Genomic DNA, 18257 nt, shown 5'->3' with positions numbered 1-18257 from the left:
ACTGGGCTATAAGAGATAAGAACAGCTCTGGGGACAACTAGAATCTGCAGGTATACTTTTTTTTTTTTAAGCAACTGGGGTTAAGTAACTTGCTCAAGGTTACATGGCCAGTTATTTCTGGGTGTGGTGCTAAGTATCAGAGCCCGGATTCAATCCCGGGTCATCCTGACACTGGGGCTGGTGCTCTTACTCACTGAGCCACCTGGCTGCCCCCTGCAGGTATACTTTTGAGTAAACTTGGGATCTTCTTTGGCCAAGGACCTTCAAGTCACTTGTTTCATTTAGATACAAGTCTGGAATGTACTGAGGGCAAGGACAAAGTTTTGTCGTTGTCTCACCAGTGCTTACCATCCTCAGGTTTATTCTGCCTTGTACAGAATATGCCTAATAAATAAAAGCTTGTTGAATGGGATTGAATTAAACAGTCCCCAAACCAACTTGATCTCATGAGGTTTGATGAATGCTTCCCGAATGCTTTTCCTTTTCTTTCCCCCACAGAACTGAGTTCGAAGTTGATGAAAGTAGGGGGAGGAATCATTTGTCTTTGCTGTCAAACCCTTCCCAGAACAGCATAATCTTAGAGTGGGAAGGGACCTCAAGCTGTCTGATTTAGCCTAAACATACCTCACAATTGGTCCTCTAGCATTTCTTTCAGTGAGTAGGAACCCAGTATCTCCTGAGGCATCGATCGCATTGTGCTTTTGGACAGCTTAATTATTAGAACTTTTTTCCTTTACCTCAAACCTAAGTCTGCAGCTTCTACTGATCACTTGGGTGGGCCCTCTGGGACAAGCAGAGCAACAATAATAACTAATATTTACATAGTGCTTACTATTTGCCAGGTACTGTGATAAGTGCTTTACGATTCTTACCTCATTTGATCCTCATAACAACCCTGGCAAGTGGGTGCTATTATTTTCCCAATTTATATTATCCTCATTTACAGATGAGGAAACCGAGGCAGAAGTTAAATGACTTACCTAAGGTCACACAGCTAGTAAGTATCTGAGGCTAGGTTTGAACTCAAGTCTTCTAGACTCTAGTGCACACTCTATCCATTTGAGCCCTATTTGCCTCCTTTTCTTTTCAGGAATTCACTTTTCTTGTCTGTATTTTATCTCCCTCTACTCCAAAATCTCCAGGCCCAAGTTGGAAATCTGGGAAACTGGGGCATACAGAAGAGAGATGAGGTGACCTGGTTTAGAATCCAGAGTGTCCATGCTCCTGACTAAATAAAATCATCAAAATGTTCCATTATCAGGATCCCTGGAAGAGTGCCAGATAGGCCTTTAAGTTACTTGGACCTATCTTTTAAAAATTTATCATATTTTTTCTTACAGCTAGAACAGTCAATTCTAGTATCTTACAATGTGAACTGGAGTCCTTGGAAAGCAACACTCAGTACACTGTCAAGGTCATGGCCAGCAATTTGGCTGGAGGAAAGAATGGAACAAGTTTCAATTTCAAGACTTTATCTACTGGTGAGTAATTGTCAAAGGGAGTCCTTGATGATGACTGCATTTCTTCCCAACAATATTTACTTAGCCTGGGATTTCTTTAAGTTTATCCTATGATGATTACCTTTGAAAAAGGCAAGAAGGGGTAGCTAGGTGGTAAAGTGAATAGACACCATTCCTGGAGTCAGGAGGACCTGAGTTCAAATTCAGCCTCAGACACTTGACACAATTACTAGCCTGTGACTTTGGGCAAGTCACTTAACCCCAATTTCTCTGCCTCTTCCCCCTTCAAAAAGACAAAAAAAAATTTTTAATTTAGAAAATTAAATGAAAAAGTCAAGAAAAAAAGAAAACAAAGGATAATGTTTTTTTTAAGTATGGAAAGAGCTATACTGCATCTCATATGCTGATATTCCAAAATGGAATGCAGAAAAATGGCACATTGCTATGGCGACAGTTATTACTAAGGGAGAACAAGGAAATTTAGAATTGAGTTGGGAGTTAACAGCCATTCTGCTATGTCCTGGGCTCAAAGGCTAGACTCTTTTTACACCCTAAATCAGATTGAGCAAGAGTGTCCATTCTTTTTTTTTTAAAATGATTTATTAACTTCTGGTTTACATCATTCCTTTCTGCCAGATTGAGTTACAAATTTTCTCCCCGTTTTTCCCCTACCCACCGCCCCAAAATAGCGGTCCCACAGGATATCCCCTCCTTCACTTTGCTCTCTCCCATATTTTCTCCCTTTCAACTTTTCCAGGGGATCTCTATGCCCCAGTGCCTGTATATCTTATTTCCCAATTACATGTAAAATAGTATTAATAATAGTATATATATATATATATATATATATTTAAACATTTGATTTTAAAACTTTGAATTCCAGATTCATTCCCTTCCTCCCTTGTCACCCACCCTTACTGGGAAGATAAGCAGTTCAGTATAAGTTGTACATGTGTGGCTAATGCAAAACAATAACCTAGTAGATATATTGTAAAAGACTGACCCACCTCCCACTTGTTCTATTCTCTACTTTGATACTGTTCCTTTTCAAAAGTGGGTGCTTCCAACTTCCCTCCCCACCAGCCTGCCCTCCCTTCCATCATCCCCCCTCCCATCCCCTTCCTCCCACTCTCCTGTAGGGTGAGATACCCTATTTAGTGTGTATTTCATTCCCTCCTCAAGAAGAGTGGCCATTCTTAATATCAAATCTCAACAACAAACCAAACTTCAAGATTATCATTAAATTACAAACACAGATTCTAACATCAGGAGAGATGAGAAACCCTTTGCTTATCATAGAATAAAGAGCTGGAAAGGACTTTAGAGATCATCTGGTCTGATTCCCTCAATGTAAAAATGAGATAACTGAAGCCTAGAAAGAGGAAAGTGATTTGCTTACAATTAGAGGTAGGAAGCAATGGAGGCACGCCTTAAATCCTGATAACCTAACTCTAATCCATTGTGCCTGACATACAACTTGAGTCACAGAATGCAACCTAATTTGATAAGTTTGATTTTTTTTGAGAAAACTATATGAAATGGTCCATAAGTTCTACAATAATAATAGATAACATAAAACTATTTAATAAAAATGATAAATTGTTCAGAACAAATATACTTTATTTCCATCTTCTTGCTGATGACAAGAAGATAGAACTGAAAGAAAGAGAAGAAGAAAGGATAAAGGAGAGAGGGAGGAAGGCATTGTATACCATTTCTTAAGAGACAAAGTTCTAATTCATTTATTAGCATTGGACCTTAAAAATGCAACTACTCAGATAAAAAGAAATGGGATTTTATTACTGTAATGGTAATGGTAATTTGAAGATCTTCCCTGCCCCTTAATAAACTAATAGAATTTGAAGACCTTCCCTGATTTGAAGATCTGCCCTACACTCTAATAGGCTGAATGTAATCACATGGAGTCTGTAGTGGGAGGAGTTTGATGAAGGGTGCAGTAGAACCCACAGGAAGCTTGGAGTCAGAGCAGTTAGAACTGGAGGGAGGAGAGGACGCACCCAGGCAGAGAACTAGGCTCATGAGTGTTTGTGGGAAGGCTAGGGATGGTGTATTAACTTCTATGTTGCTATGATGGATTCAATTTCCTGGTGTTGGGATTTGGTTTTCTGGTGTCTGAATAAATGTTTTCCCCATGTCTTCTATATGGAGAGTCTGTTATATTTTGCAATTGAACACTATACAAGCATATTCAGAGTCACCATTGGTGCTGTGAATATTGCATTGGTGCTACAATTACTTAAAAATGTTTTAAGTTCCTACCCAAAGCTTGGAAATGCTAAAACTCATTTTTTTCATTTTTGTTGGAAAAAACTTTTTAACCCACCTTTTTAACCTAACATTTTAATCTACTTTGTAAATATGGAGGGTTGCATCTATTTTTACTTGGGGAAAATATTTTCTGCTTTCATGAAGCATTGTTGCTTATGCCTGTTTTTTAAAAAAATTGTGATCCTAACATACATCACCATACACGATCATTTCCATAAACAAAGAGTAAACAGAAAAGGAGAACTGTATGTAAAAGCTGAATTTCAATTATTTGTAGCTGACTTAAAAAAATAATATAATACATTCAATATTGTCCTGTTTGTCTGTTTGCTAAAGACATTTACAGTTATTTTGTATTTGCTCAACTATAGGCAAAAATGGAATCCCTTTTTGGTGTTTGTACTGAGTTCCAGATGAAATTAAGCTGAAGAACAAATGCAGTTTAGGCCTAGATTTGACTAACTTAGCTAGACTTGGTTGGCAATGTTACACTTTATGAAAGATGGTTAACAAGGAACATATGTTAGCTTAACTAATGGACCAACCTTCCTGGGAGGACTGGCTTTGCTAAAGAAGGAAGGAAGCCCTCTTTGTGATTAAATATTGTTCTTCTCTTAAAGGTATAATTGAGATGGTGCTTTTGGCCTCTGTCATTGGAAGTGGGTTTTTTTTCCTTGGTATCCTGATAGTGGTGTGTTGTCTCACCAAACCCAAGTAAGTAATTTATGTGTTTGGCAAATGGGGAAGAGGGAGTGGTGTAAGGAAAGTATTTGTCATCATTTTAATTAGAAAGTTGCACTAGAAGCTTAATTAGACAAGAAGTTGGTTTAGCCATAGGCTTTTTTTTTTTTGGTGTGCTGTAATAATTTCTATTTTTAGGGGCAGCTAGGCGGCATGGTGAATAGAGCACTGGCCCTGGAGTCAGGAGGACCTGAGTTCAAATCCGGCCTCAGACACTTAACACAAAAACTACCCATGTTACCTTGGGCAAGTCACTTAACCCCAATTGCCCTGCAAAAAGCAAAAATAAATAAATAAATAAATGAAATAAATAATTTCTATATAATTTTTTTTTACTATTTTGCACTTGAAAAGCACCAATAGACACAAACATTTCAGTTAATAAATATTTATTTTCTCTCCTCATCTCCCTCCTCCATTAAAAAAAAGAACAAATATGCAGAGCAAAACCAAACAGATTCCTACATTGGCTATGTCCAAATATTAGTGTTTCATTCTGCATCTTGAGTCTATCACCTCTCTGTCAGGAGGTGGGTAGTAAACGTCATCATTAAAAGTTATTAAACTATGCATACCCTCTGACTCAGAGACACCACTCTTAGGCCCATACCCCAAAGAAATCAAAGCCGGTAGGAAATGACTAATAGGTACAAAAATATTTATAGCTGCTCTTTTTGTGGTGACAAAGATCTAGAAACTAAAGGGGTGCCCAAAGGGAAAATGGCTGAACAAATGATAGCATATTAATGTAATGGAACATGAACATTTCTATATACAAAGAAGAACAGAAAGAAGGTTATGTATGAAATGACAACCTTTTATTATGTTGTAGCACCAATGCAATATTTACAGTGCCCACGATCACGATAGAGACCGTGACTATAACTATCGCATGATGTTTGATTGCAAAATATGCCAGACTCTCCAGATAAAGGGTATAGCTGAAGGATTTAGACACCAGAAAATCGAATCCCCAAACCAGTAAGCCAAAGTACCAAAGATATTCAGAAGCCATAATAATAACACTGAGAGCCATGCCATCCTTTAGCTTTCCCGTAAACCAATACAAGATCAATATTTACTCACAAAACCTCTATTTCCTTGCCTAAGCTCCTCTATCCCCAGCTGTCCCCAGCTGTGTCCAGCTGTCAGACTCACTCTCTACCAGCTTCTCTGTGGCCTCTGCTTCTCCCCTGTAAACTCCTCCCCCTACAGGCTCCATGTGACTACATTCAGCCTTTCATGGGGGCAGGGATTATCTTCACAGCAGGGAAGCTTCAAACTCCCCCCCCTAGGTCTATTAAGCAACAGGAAAGATCTTCAAATTCCCATTCCCATTCCATATATATGAGCTTTTTTTTTCCTGAGGTACATAACAAATTCAATGTATTAGTTTAAAGCTTTCCTGTTGCCTAACACAACCCTAAGGGTCAAGGAAACCCTTGGTGGTCTACCCTCTGCTGCTCTGACCACCTGGGGTGACTCAGAAAAGTCAGAGGTGCCCTCGGATCTCTAGAGATGAGTATTTCATAGCACCAAGGGACCATGACCCCATGACCCCTTCCCTAAAGTACTAATGTGAATTAAAGAGACAAAAAAGGGTGAGATGTTTTCAAGGGTGAGGAAGGATACTGATAAGTCCAGTTTGAGATTTGAAAAACTTATTTACTTGAAAGTATTCATAGATTATAGAATTAATGTGTGACCCACATTAAATTGGAGGGTTATTTGCTTTGCCTTTCCTCAGATCCTATCACATATATCCCTGATGCTTCTGCTCTGCTGGGCCTGCTCTGAGGGCTCAGTTCCATTTAGTTGGATCCATATGGTACCTAACCAAGTACAACAAATGATGACATGCTAATGAATGAGAGTTCCATTGTCTTTAGTGATCATAGGCATCCTGCCTGCTTTGGTTGAGTGGCTTACATATTGCATAAACTTGGACAAGCTTCTAATTTCTCCATTTCTCATGTTTTCCTATCTCCAGTGGGGATAGTGAATCAAATAATCAATCATATCTATGGATCCCATCTTGCAAGATTTGCCTTTAGAACAAGGATTTGCTAGGGAAACTAGGTGCAGTTGGTTGAAAATAGTGTGTTGGTCAGCATCTTAAACCACAACAAATTCCAGACAGATTAATGATATAAATGTTTCAAAAAAGCACATGATGAAAAAAAAAAGAAGATAGTAAAAGGTTGTCTCTTGCATAACTGTGGAGAGGGGGAATGCTTAACCACCTATGACTTAGAGAAAACTAAGGACAAAATAAATGATTTTGATTATATAACATTTTTAAAAACTTGTGAAGAAAAAAACAATGCATCCAGAATAAGAAGAAAAAAATACACATTGGGTAAGAATATCTTTGCCTTAAATATTTTGGATAGAAATCTGATATCTATAATTTAATTAATTGAGACATATTTATAGGAACCTCTGCCCAGTGATAACTGGTCAAAGAAACAGGCAGTTTTTACAAAAAGAAAACATCAACAGCTACTCAAAAAAGTTCAAATTCTCTAATTATCATATAAATGAAAACTAAAGCAACTCTGAGGTGCTATTGGCAGATAGAAAAGGATGATAAAACCCACTGTTGGTATAGTTGTGGGAAAACTGGAATACTAACATACTGTGGAAGCTATAAACTGAATTGTTTGGGGAAAGCAATATAAGATTATACAATAATTATAATAAAAAATGTTTATACCTTTTGATCCAGATCTCAACACAAGACATACCCTAAACTTGGCATAGGTAGGGGAAAACCACAAAAGCTCACCAACTTTTTTTTCTTAATGGCAGATTGAAACGACTAGTTTGTCCAGAAATCCCCAATCCTGCAAAGAGCAATGTAGTCCTGTGGAATGGTGACAATTTCAAAGTAAGAGGTTCTCTGTTTATTCCTAAAACCACTGCAGCAGCCTGGGTTTCAGGGAAGGAGAGGCTGAGCAAAGCAGGTTGGGGCAGTGAGCTGAGATTTGAGCGGCGTTTGAATGATGAAGATCAAAGTGGGAACATCCTTGTAAGAAGTCAGGTGGAATCAGGCTCAAAGTTTAGAAGGAGGAAAGGGACAACATTTACTGAGCACCTATGGTATGTCTGAACATAAACTTGGTGCTTTGAGAAATATGATAGAATCAAAGATATAGTTTTGTCCTTTGTGGTCCTGATTTTCTAGTTAAAGAAAGAGAGAATGCTAACATAGGAAAGAAATATGAGAACCCATTGGGAATAGTTTGTAATTGAGGGTGATTTAATTGAGGCAAATTTGGTTTATAAATAATGAGTAAATACACAGGCTTCACAAGGAGGAACCTGGAGGATGGAGTGTAAGTGACACCACAGACTGACCCCAAACCATGCCATGCAAGGAGAGGCTGGAGGAACTTAGAGTATATTGCCTCAGAAAGACGAGTCTTGGATTGGGGGCGAGGGGGGGTGAGAATTGGTGGAGAGATTGGCTGAGAGATGGCATGGAGACAGCCTAGTGTGCCATGGAAGGGGAAACTGGGTTTTGAATTCAAGGGCGTGAGCTCATAATCTAGTTCTGTCACTTACTGCCTGTGTGAACCTGGGAGAGTCACTTTCCTCCTCCTGCCCTTAGTTTTCTTGTCTATAAAATGGTAGGATTGGATTACATAATCTCTAAATTCCATTTCAGTTCCAAGTTACATTAGGCTCTGATGTATTTAAAGAGCTGTTACGTGAAAGAAGGATTCGAGGTTGGCTGACCACTTGTCAAGGAGTATTTTCCAGGGATTTCTGTTCAGGTGAAGGTTGGACAAGAAGACCTCTAGATTCCCCTCTAGCTCTGAGAATCCTTGATTCCAGGGCTCTGATTTGGCCCATGTGACACCAGAGGGTTGAATGAGGACCAGTGGGTGGAAGTTATGGAGAGGCAGACTGAGCTCTAAATAACAAAGACACTCCAAAAATCAATGTGGCCCGACAAAGGCATGGGCTTTCTTGGGGAGGTGTGGCTAGCCTGTTTCTGCGGTTTATGTCTTCTCAAAGGAGTAAAAGGTGGGAAAAAACCCCAAACCTTAAAAGAACATCTGGCCCACCTTCCTCATTTTGCAGATGAAGCAGCTAGGGCTCAGAGAGTTATTTGCCCAAGATCACGCAGCAAGCAGAAATAAGATTTGAGCAAATCTCCGTTTGATCACCCTGCTCAAGGCAGAGGCTGAATGATCCTGGGTGAGGGATATTGTAAATGGAGCTTCTGCAATGGGAGGAAAGACTGCACTGGATAACCTCTGACATCCTTCCTGCTCTTAAGATTCTGATCAAGGGCAGCAATAGCCAACATTTTTTGCACATTGCTTTAAGGTTTGCTGGGGCAGCTAGGTAGCGCCATAGTGCACAGAGTACTGGGGCTGGAATGGAGAAGATTCATTTTCCTTGGTTCAAATGTGGCCTCAGACACTTACCAGCTAGCTGAGTGACCCTGGGCAAGTCACTTAACCCTGTCTACCTCAGTTTTCCCATCTGTAAAGTGAGCTGGAGAAGGAAATGGCAAACCACTCCAGTATCTTTGCCAAGAAAACCCTAAATGGGGTCACAAAGAGTCATCTACAACTGAACAACAACAAATTAAGGTTTGCAAAATGCTTTACATGTATTATCTCATTTGATCCCTATAACAAACCTTTGAGGTAGGGCCTGTTATTTTTATAGATGAAGAAACTGAAGCTAGAAGGTTTAGTGACTTGCCCAGGTCATACAACTAGAACCATTTGAAGCAGGATTTGAACTCAGGTCTTCTTGATTCCAAATCTGTCACTCTATCTACTATTACCACCTAGCTGGCTGAATTAAGTAGGAATAGAACTTTCTGTCTAACTGAACACTATGCAGAAAATTCGTTTTGTCTCAAGACTGTTATAAAAAATTTGCTAGTCTAGTTTCTCGCCAAAGGGAACATAGAGTCCCAATAGCTCTTCTAGCTTAGTAGAAGTAACTAACTTTTGTACTTCATTAGGAAGAATAATTAGTTAAAATTAGGAAGCTACCAAATGTGCTTCTTCCCCTCAGTGACCTTTCCCCAAGAGAACTTCTATGGTAAAACCCTGTTTTTCCCCCTTTGTCAATGGTGGCCTACCCAAAAGGGTGCCTTGGAATGACCCAGAGTTTTGGGACCTTGTGTCCTGCAGTCCCCTGTCTGCTCCCTGAGGTTACCCTCCCCTGAATTTATCTTAAGAAGTTGATTTGAGGGCATCCTTATTGCTGCTTGTCCCTCAGCACGTTTTGTGGGATCTGACCTAGGTTCTGGAATAAGGAAATGTCCTTTATTATGACAGCTGGATTCTATTACCTGCTTTCCCCCTTCTCAAGGGTTGTAATTTACCTTTTAGTTGAGACCTTTTAAATATCAAGAGATGATGTTTGAACGCCTAAGTTATTCTGACTATTATACTCAATATTATACTCCATATTATACTCAAATCAACTACAAAGGATCTATGAAGTCCAGATGCTATCCACCAGCAGAGAAAGGACAGAAATATGGCTAGTGTGGTTTTACATACCTATTTATCTATAGCTATCTTTACATATATCTCTATAGCTGGTGGCCTTCTCTAGTGTGGGGTGGAGCAGGAGAGAGACAACTCAGAACTTAAAATGTAACAAAAAAAACTAAATTAAAAAAAGTTGATGTGAGCAAAGAGGCATTATGATTTGATGGTTAAAGAGCTGGATGGACAGTCAGGATATCTGGATTCTAGGCACATTTCCATCTCTGGTTTGCTAGGCAACAGTATAGTGCAAAGTGTGCTAGATTTGGAAGTCTGAGGACCTGAGTTCAAATTATGTCTATTCTGCTTAGTAACCTTACACAAATCACTTAGCTTCTCTTCATTTTCTATCTGTAAGACAGGGCTCAAGGAATTTTGTGAAGATAATTCCCAGAATCTTTTTGAGCTTTCTAGAAAAAAATAACCTATTGATGTACAATGCATAACTTAGTAGAATAATATGTACCACATGACACCTACTTGTTTACTACAGTAGAAGGGTTTACAATGGACCAGGAGTGGTTGAGGGGGAGGGAGAGGGTGGGATGAGAAAGGAGTCTGGGGTCTTTCTATGTGAGAGTATTTTAGAACTTGTCATTACCAAGCTCTTTGTCCCATGTAGCATCCAGGTGACCCTTAGTGGCGGCGGTGGTGGGGTGTTCCTCTTTCTTTTGACAGTCCAAGCTGTATTTCGGAGAGGTCCAATTCCATGGCAAGATGAAGGCAGTTGATGAGAGGATTCCAAAACCATACTTGTCTTCCTCTGGTGACTTGATAGACAAGTTAGTGGTAGACTTTGAGACCTTCCTGGACAAAACTGAGGTTCACAGAGTAGAAATGATGAAGATGCAGGAAAACATTTTGAGTGGGGAAAGGAAGAAGTACGTGAATTCTTCATATAATTTTTATAGTCCCTCAGGAAAGGTTTTCCAAGGTCTTCCGCCTTCAGCCTTGATTTCGCTCAAAGGGACACAAGAGCCATCTTCAGAAAGGTCAGATGAGGAAGCCAAGGATAGACCCTCGCAGAGGCCAAGTGGAATTCTGGAGCCGGAGCAGCAACCCTGGGAAGAAGTTGGATTGAATCCATATTTGAAAAATTCAGTGACAACAAGGGAATTCCTCAGCTCTGAGAAATCTGATCCAATCAAGAAAAAGACCGAAATGCAACCATAGACCGGGTTTGTTTTCATTTTTGTTTGTTTTTGGGGGGAGTAACAGGGTAGAATGACCCTTAATTAGAAGGAATGTGTTTGAATGGGCAGTTAGGTATTGAAGTGGATAGAGTGCCAGGTCTGGAGTCAGGAAGGCTAATTTTCCTGAGTTCAAATATGGCCTCAGATACTTAACAGCTGTGTGACTCTGGGCAAGTCATTTACCCCGTTTGCTTCAGTTTCCTCATTTATAAAATGAAATGGAGAAGAAAATGGCAAACCAATCCAGTATCTTTGCCAAAAAAAAAAACCTCAAATGGGGTCACAGAGAGTCAGACACAGTGGACAACAACAAAGTTAGAATTTGTTTGCTCCTTGTTAGTCATAGACTTCAGTACAGACATATTTGTTTGTTTCTTTCCCAGTTCAGCTTGTTTATAAGTCCAAGTACTAATTGCCTTCCAATACATCTGTACACATAGCTGTGCACTCAGTTGGCATTGACATATATAGTATGGTGGGTTCAGGAAGGTAGAAATATCAAGAAACTTAGATTTTTCTTTTTCCCCTACTGTGGAACAATTCATTCCTTTGGTTTCCAGGCACTAGACTCCTGCTTTCTCTTCAGCTAAAATCCACTAGGAATATTTGCTTTTTGTATCTACTGTCATCAGTTTTGAACCTGATGCCAGACCTTCCTAAGTTCCCATCAGGACCAGTGATGATGATGATGATGTTGATGATGATGATGATGATAACTCACATTTATACAGTGCTTTGAGATTTACAAAGCACTTTAAAATATTCTTTTACTTGATCTTTGCAACAACTCTGGGAGACAAATGATATTTTTCTCTCCATTTTACAGATGAGGAAAGTGAGGAAGACAGAGTTCAGTGACTTGCCCAAAATCACACGGTTACCAAGGGTCTGAGCCTGCTTTTTCAACTTATATCTTCCTGATTCCAGGTCCAATGCTCTATCCACTGTGCCACCTTAGTTACCTTTGTGGTGATCTGGAAGTACAGGCTCTGGCAAACGTCACCTTTCACTGCATTTCCTAGGATGCCATTTGCTTCCCTGGCCTGCCTTATCACTAGTGATCCCTTAGAATATCATCTGTTTTTCCTCCTCATAGGAGTGCCTATCTAGCCCCTATAGCACCTGGGGATCAGTCATTCTCTGGCAGTTGGGTTTGGGTTTTTTTTTTTAATCAGATGGAAACTGTAATTTCAGCTGTGTAGGGAATTCCTGGTGAGGAAATGCCTTTTACCAGCATAAATCAGCAACCATTCTCTAACTTAGAGTCTAGAAAGTCGCCTAAAGCTTCTGCTCAGAGTCACCCAGCCTGGATGTGTCAGAGGCAGGAGTCCTGGTTTTCTTGACTCTTGAGGCCAGTGATGTGTCCATTACTTTTCTGTGGCAGCAGGAAACAACACAGAGAGCAGTCCCTATCCGTCTCCTGCAGGGTAGGGAATATGCGGTGCTGGGAGGGGACTGGACCTTGCTAACTGTTTCTCTTGCGTTCTATCTTTATTATTTTTGTTGTTATTAAGTTGTTTCACTTGTATCAGACTCTTCATGATCCTATTTGGGGTTTTCTTGGCAAAGATACTGGAATCGTTTACCATTTCCTTCTCCACCTCATTTTACAGATGAGGAAACTGAGGTAAACATGCTTAAGTGATTTGCCCAGGGTCACACAGCTAGTGTCTGAGGCCAGATTTGAACTCAGGTCTTCCTGACTCTAGGCTCAGTGCTCTATCTAGGCCACCTAGTTGTCCATCCTTGTTAACAGATTAAGGACAAGACAGTTCAGGGACTTTCCTTTTAGGGAATGTGGTCCCTCATTCTGATTCAGAGCTTGGGCTACATGGTTGGAAAGGCATCTTTAAACTGCCTGCTTCCCAGGAATAGCCTAGCAGTTCACATCTTCTTTGGAACATGCTGAGAAAGAGATGCATTTATTTAGCACTGCTGTAAACGTTACCTTCCCTTGTCCCAGTAGAAGAGGGAGATGAGTCAGCCTGGCTCTAAATTTGTGAAAATACCTTTAAATAGCCAATTCAGAATTCCACTGTAGGGATTGGGAACCTGTTTGGTCTGGTCATAAACCTGTCCAATGCTGAGCGTGCTCCTGGACTTGGATAGAAACTTTGGGTGGGTCTGGTATAGGATTTTGATTCTGTTTGGCCCTTGGCTGACCCAGGAGAAGTTCAGGGAAGTTAAGGGAAGAGAGTGGAAGGGAAGTTGTTTCTTGAAAGGGATTGAGGAATCAGCAAGGCAGATGACTTCTTTTTTAGGAAATATTTGCAAACTCAATCCTGATGTCAAGTAGGGATAGGAAATAGGGAAACTTTTTCTGGATTACAGATCTGGTACTTTCTAACTTGAGGCAGAAAGGAATGGGGTAGTGGTTAGGAAGCTCCCTTCCATGGCCTGGGGGGAAGGGAAGTGATTCTTTTTTTTTTTTTAAAGCAATCGGGGTTAAGTAACTTGCTCAAGGTTACATGGCCAGTTATTTCTGGGTGTGGTGCTAAGTATCTGAGCCCGGATTTGATCCCCCGGTCATCCCAACACTGGAGCCGGTACTCTTACTCGCTGAGCCACCTGGCTGCACCTAAGCAACTGGGGTTAAGTAACTTGCTCAAGGTTACACAGCCAGGTGTTTCTGGGTGGTGCTAAGTGTCTGAGCCCAGATTCGATCCACATGTCATCCCGACACTAGAGCGGGTGCTCTTACTTGCTGTGCTACCTGGCTGCCCCGAGGGAAGTGATTCTAATAGTGCCCATTTTTCAGCTATAAAGGATTCAATTAATTTTGACTGAGATGCGTACTAATACCCTAAAAACAGGTAGCTAGGTGGCCAGTGGCTATGGAATCAGGAAGGCCTGAGTTCGAATTCAGTCTCAGACATTTAGTAGCTGTGATACTCTGGATAAGTTGCATAAGTTCTGTTTGTCTTACTTTCCTCAACTGTAAAATGAGGACAATAATAGCATTGTTATAATAATAATTATATATATTATAATAATATACAATAATAGGATTGTTGTGAGGATTAACATAACAGGGGTCTAACAAATACCTACTCCCTTTCCTTCCCAAGGACTCATATTTCTTGCTTATCCTCCCTTCGCTCTCCTTCCTCTCATCTTCTTAGTCTTCCTCTTCCTTCCTGTACTCTTTTTCTGTCTTTTCATTATTATTATTTTCATTATTTATTATTATAGTGCTAACTTTCTTTCTTTTTTTTTTTTAAACAGTTTGGTAGGAGACTCAGGACTCCATACTGACATTTGCCCTGGACTGGGGTCTAAGACAGCTTCTCTGGAGTGACTGTTTTCCTTCCCATAGGGAGACCTTGAGTTTCTAAGCTTTGGAATATTCCCAGAAGTCCCTGAATGAAGCAAAATTTGCATCTGTGAATTTTGGGGGCAACTAGGCTGGTGAGCTGAAAGATGTACAGACCTGCTGTCCTCATGCTGACAGTGATGACATGATCAAATGGTCATCTAGAGTGTAAGGTTCTACTGTGGGTTATCTGTGTTTCTTCGTATTTGACATCTTTGACTTTCTAGGAGCTGTGGCTTTGAGTGACTGAACTGCCAAAGGCCAAGAGGCTCAGTGGAATGGAGTTGATCCTTCAATGCACTTTAATAGTTAGGTGTTTAAAATACAGTTATCACTTGTAGATCATTATTTAGAAGTGGATATGAATAATTTTCAATAACTGACTCATAAGCTCATGTATTGTTTATCAGTATAAATAGCAGTTAATTGAGAAGCATTCATCAAGCACTTATGTGCCAGTTAAACTGTGGTAATCTTTGCTCTCAAGGAATTCATATTCTAACAAGGAGGTAATATATGCCCAACATATCTCTATCTATTTCTACATCTACCATCTGTAACTATACAAATGAATTTACACATATGCAAATATCTCTAAATATGTGCAGACAAAAATGCATGAAAAGTGTGGCATCCTTAGAAGTCTAGGGTCTAAGTACTGGGGGAAGAGGAAAGGCCTCATGCAGAAAGTGTGTGTTGGAACTGAGCCAGAGAAGCCAGGAAGGAGGTGCAAAGACCCAGAAAGGAGAGATAGAGTATTGTGTGTGAGGAAGAGAAAGTAGGCCAATATGGTTAAATCACTAAGTGAATGGAAGAGGGCAAAGCATAGGAAGACTGAAAAGGTAGGGAGACACAAATTGTAAAGAGCTTTAAATGCTACATAAAGGACTTTGGTCACCCTAGGGGTAATAAAATGCCTGTAGAGTTTATTGAAGAGAGAGGTGACATAATCATACCTATACTTTAAGAAAATCACTTTGGCACCTGTGTGAAGGATAGTTTAGGGAAAGATTTGAGGCAGTGAAACCAATTAGGAGGCCATTGCAATAATCTAGGCAAGAAATGATGAAGACTTGAACTACGGTGATGACCTTGGGAGTAGAGAGAAGGGGATGGAAGGTACTGTGGGGAGTAGAAATGCCAAGACTTGGCAACTGATTCAGTATGTGGGATGAGAAAAAGTGAGGAGTTGAGGATAATGGGGAGATTATGAACATGAGTGATGGGAAATATGTCAGTATCCTCAACAGGAATAAGGAATTTGGGGAGAGGTGTGGATTGTGGGGAAAGATAATGAGTTCAGTTTTGGAAATGATGAGTTTGTGAGATGCCAATGGGACTTACAGTTAGAAATGTTCAATAGACTGTTAGTGATATGGTCTTAGAACTTGGGAGAGAGACTAGGGATGGGTAAATAGATCTGGAAATCACTCCATGGAAATGCTATTTGAATACATTGAAGCCAGTGAGATGACAAAGTGACAGAATATACAGAGAAAAAAAAAGATTCTCAGGAAAGAGAAATATCCTATAAGTGGAGAAAAAATTTGGCACACTGGAAAGGGTATTGGACAAGAAGTGATGATATTTGGGATTTAGACCTGGTTCTGCCCAACTCATATGTATCCTTAGCAGGAACATGCTAAAACTAGCTCATACCAGCTTTTGAGAGCTGATTGTTCAAATTATAGTGTTTACACTTTGGAAATCAGTAAAAGCTACAAACCAGGGTTTATTGCTTTGTTAATTGTCTAGGCTTAAGCAAGCGATGAAGAAAATATTAACAATGCAGATTAAACTTAAAAGTGTGTTGTACACTCATCTCCTTTCTTCCCCAGGGAGCCAATTATTAAACATTTACTAGAACTTTGATGGATCTTGAGCAGGTCACTTCACTATTTTCTGCCTCCATTTCTTCATCTGTAAAGTAGGGGTGAATTCTACTCACAAGAAGCTTACAATTCTAAGTTCCTTTACCTAACAGTTTCTGATTCCATGATTTTGCTGGTATATCTACTCTTTAGTTCCTAGGAGTTCAAAGACAAAGTGCTATAAAAGGGAATCAGCCTACCAGAGTCACTACTTCATGTTTATTAGAATTTTGCTTAGGCCTTTGATTTGCATTGGGCATCACAGAAACACTCCTTGAAACTGAAGTTTCAAGTTTGGGCTTAGGACCAATTGTCCTAGTCATTCACATAGTGTATGAGAATCCTACTCTCCATGTCATAAATTTTTTGATCCAGTTATCCAGGTCACATAAAGGGAAGCAGGGAAGGAGGGAACTGCCAGTGGGTAGAACTAAAATGAACCTGGTAACTGTGACTAGGTACGGATGTAATGGTCAGACAGTTGGAGGCCTGTCTGCTGGAATGTTTCTCTGTCTTGTAACTTCTGCTTGTATACCTGTCTGTATACTCTGAAGTTCAGGTGCTGACTTTTTCTCCTGAGCTAGGTAAATGATATGTTTGATTGATTAAAGCAAGATTGTTAACCCCCCCCAAAAAAGAACTAAAATGAACCCTAGATAGAATACAACAAAGGAAGATTGTCATTCAAATGTAAGAAATTAGTATTTTTAAGCATTTGGGGCCATTGTTTGCTGAAAATTCATAATTAATCATGCAGTAATTGTCACCTTTATCCAGGCTTCCTTCTGGAATGTTGTGGTATAGAGCCTTAATGGAACCACAGTTATGATGCATTAACCACAACAAATAGGGACAGGATCACTGACTTCTGAACTTTCTACTAAGAATACTCTTTGTAAACCTAATGATCATGCAAATACATATACACGCTATATTGAGCATGCTGCTAAATGTTATTGTAATGGAAGTATTAATGAAGGCATGTATTTAGCCTTTGAGTTATGACTTTTTTTAATACAATAAAACTATTATAGATTTTAATATGGCTGTTTTATTATTTCCAATGGATGGGGCAGCCAGGTGGCACAGTAGATAGAGTGCTGGATCTGGAGTCAGGGAGACTCATCTTCATGAGTTCAAATCTGGCCTCTGCCACGTACTAGCTGTGTGACCTTGTCCAAGTCAATTAACCCAGTTTGCCTCAGTTTCCTCATCTGAAATGAGCTGGAGAAGGAAATAGCAAAACCCTCCAGTATATCTGGCAAGAAAATCCCAAGTGGGGTCTTAGAGAGTCAGACATGATTGAAAAAATTATTTAATAACAGCAACACTTGGATGTTCAAAGTGATGATAAAGAAATTGAGTATGTAAGTCCTTTAATGAATAGTGGGGAATCCTAGGATCCTATAATTTTAAAGTTGGAAGGGATCTCAGCAGCCATACACTCTACAACATCAATCAATCAATCAAAAAGCATGAACTATGTGTCAGGAATTGTTCTAGGCTCTTGGGATACAAATACCAAGAATGAAGCAATCCCTACTCACAAGAATCCTACATTCTAATGGGGAAACACTAAATACAGACCATTCAGGTGGTCATCCAGTCTTTGCTTGAATGTGTCCAGTGAGAGAGAAGCCCCTACCTCCATGGCATCCAATGACACCTTTTTATAAAAAAATTTAATTTTTTTTTAAATTCTGGAATTTTTTTTTCATTTTTCAAATGCTTTATTAACTTCTGATTTACATCATTAATTTCTGCCAGATTTTGAGTTACAAATTTTCTCCCCATTTTCCCCCTTCCTACTACCCCAAAATAGCGGTCCCACAGGATATCCCCTCCTCCAATCTGCTCTCTCCTAT

At 39.8% G+C, this 18257-nt stretch overlaps 1 protein-coding gene across 5 annotated transcripts in view; it reads left to right on the top strand.

Moving 5' to 3' along the window:
* Positions 1-17420, top strand: part of IL31RA (interleukin 31 receptor A) — a 112898-nt gene extending 95478 nt beyond the window's left edge. For 4 of the 5 annotated variants that reach the window (XM_069096490.1, XM_069096489.1, XM_069096487.1 and 1 more), the window contains 5 exons: positions 1341-1481; positions 4370-4463; positions 7302-7380; positions 10694-11193; positions 14434-17420. In XM_069096490.1, the coding sequence (XP_068952591.1) occupies positions 1341-1481; positions 4370-4463; positions 7302-7380; positions 10694-11188 (809 nt within the window). In that variant the 3' untranslated portion in view covers positions 11189-11193; positions 14434-17420. Of the gene's footprint in view, positions 1-1340; positions 1482-4369; positions 4464-7301; positions 7381-10693; positions 11194-14433 lie in introns of those variants that run through there. The other variant, XM_069096491.1, reaches the window with a different exon arrangement.
* Positions 17421-18257: the final 837 nt, after the last annotated feature.

Source organism: Petaurus breviceps, unplaced genomic scaffold, assembly GCF_028583685.1.
Source record: "Petaurus breviceps papuanus isolate PSGF00001 unplaced genomic scaffold, PetGlider_PUasm1.0 229, whole genome shotgun sequence".
In the NCBI taxonomy this organism is placed as follows: domain Eukaryota; kingdom Metazoa; phylum Chordata; class Mammalia; order Diprotodontia; family Petauridae; genus Petaurus; species Petaurus breviceps.
Note: the sequence above shows the minus strand (reverse complement) of the source record. Positions and strands in the feature narration are given on the sequence as shown.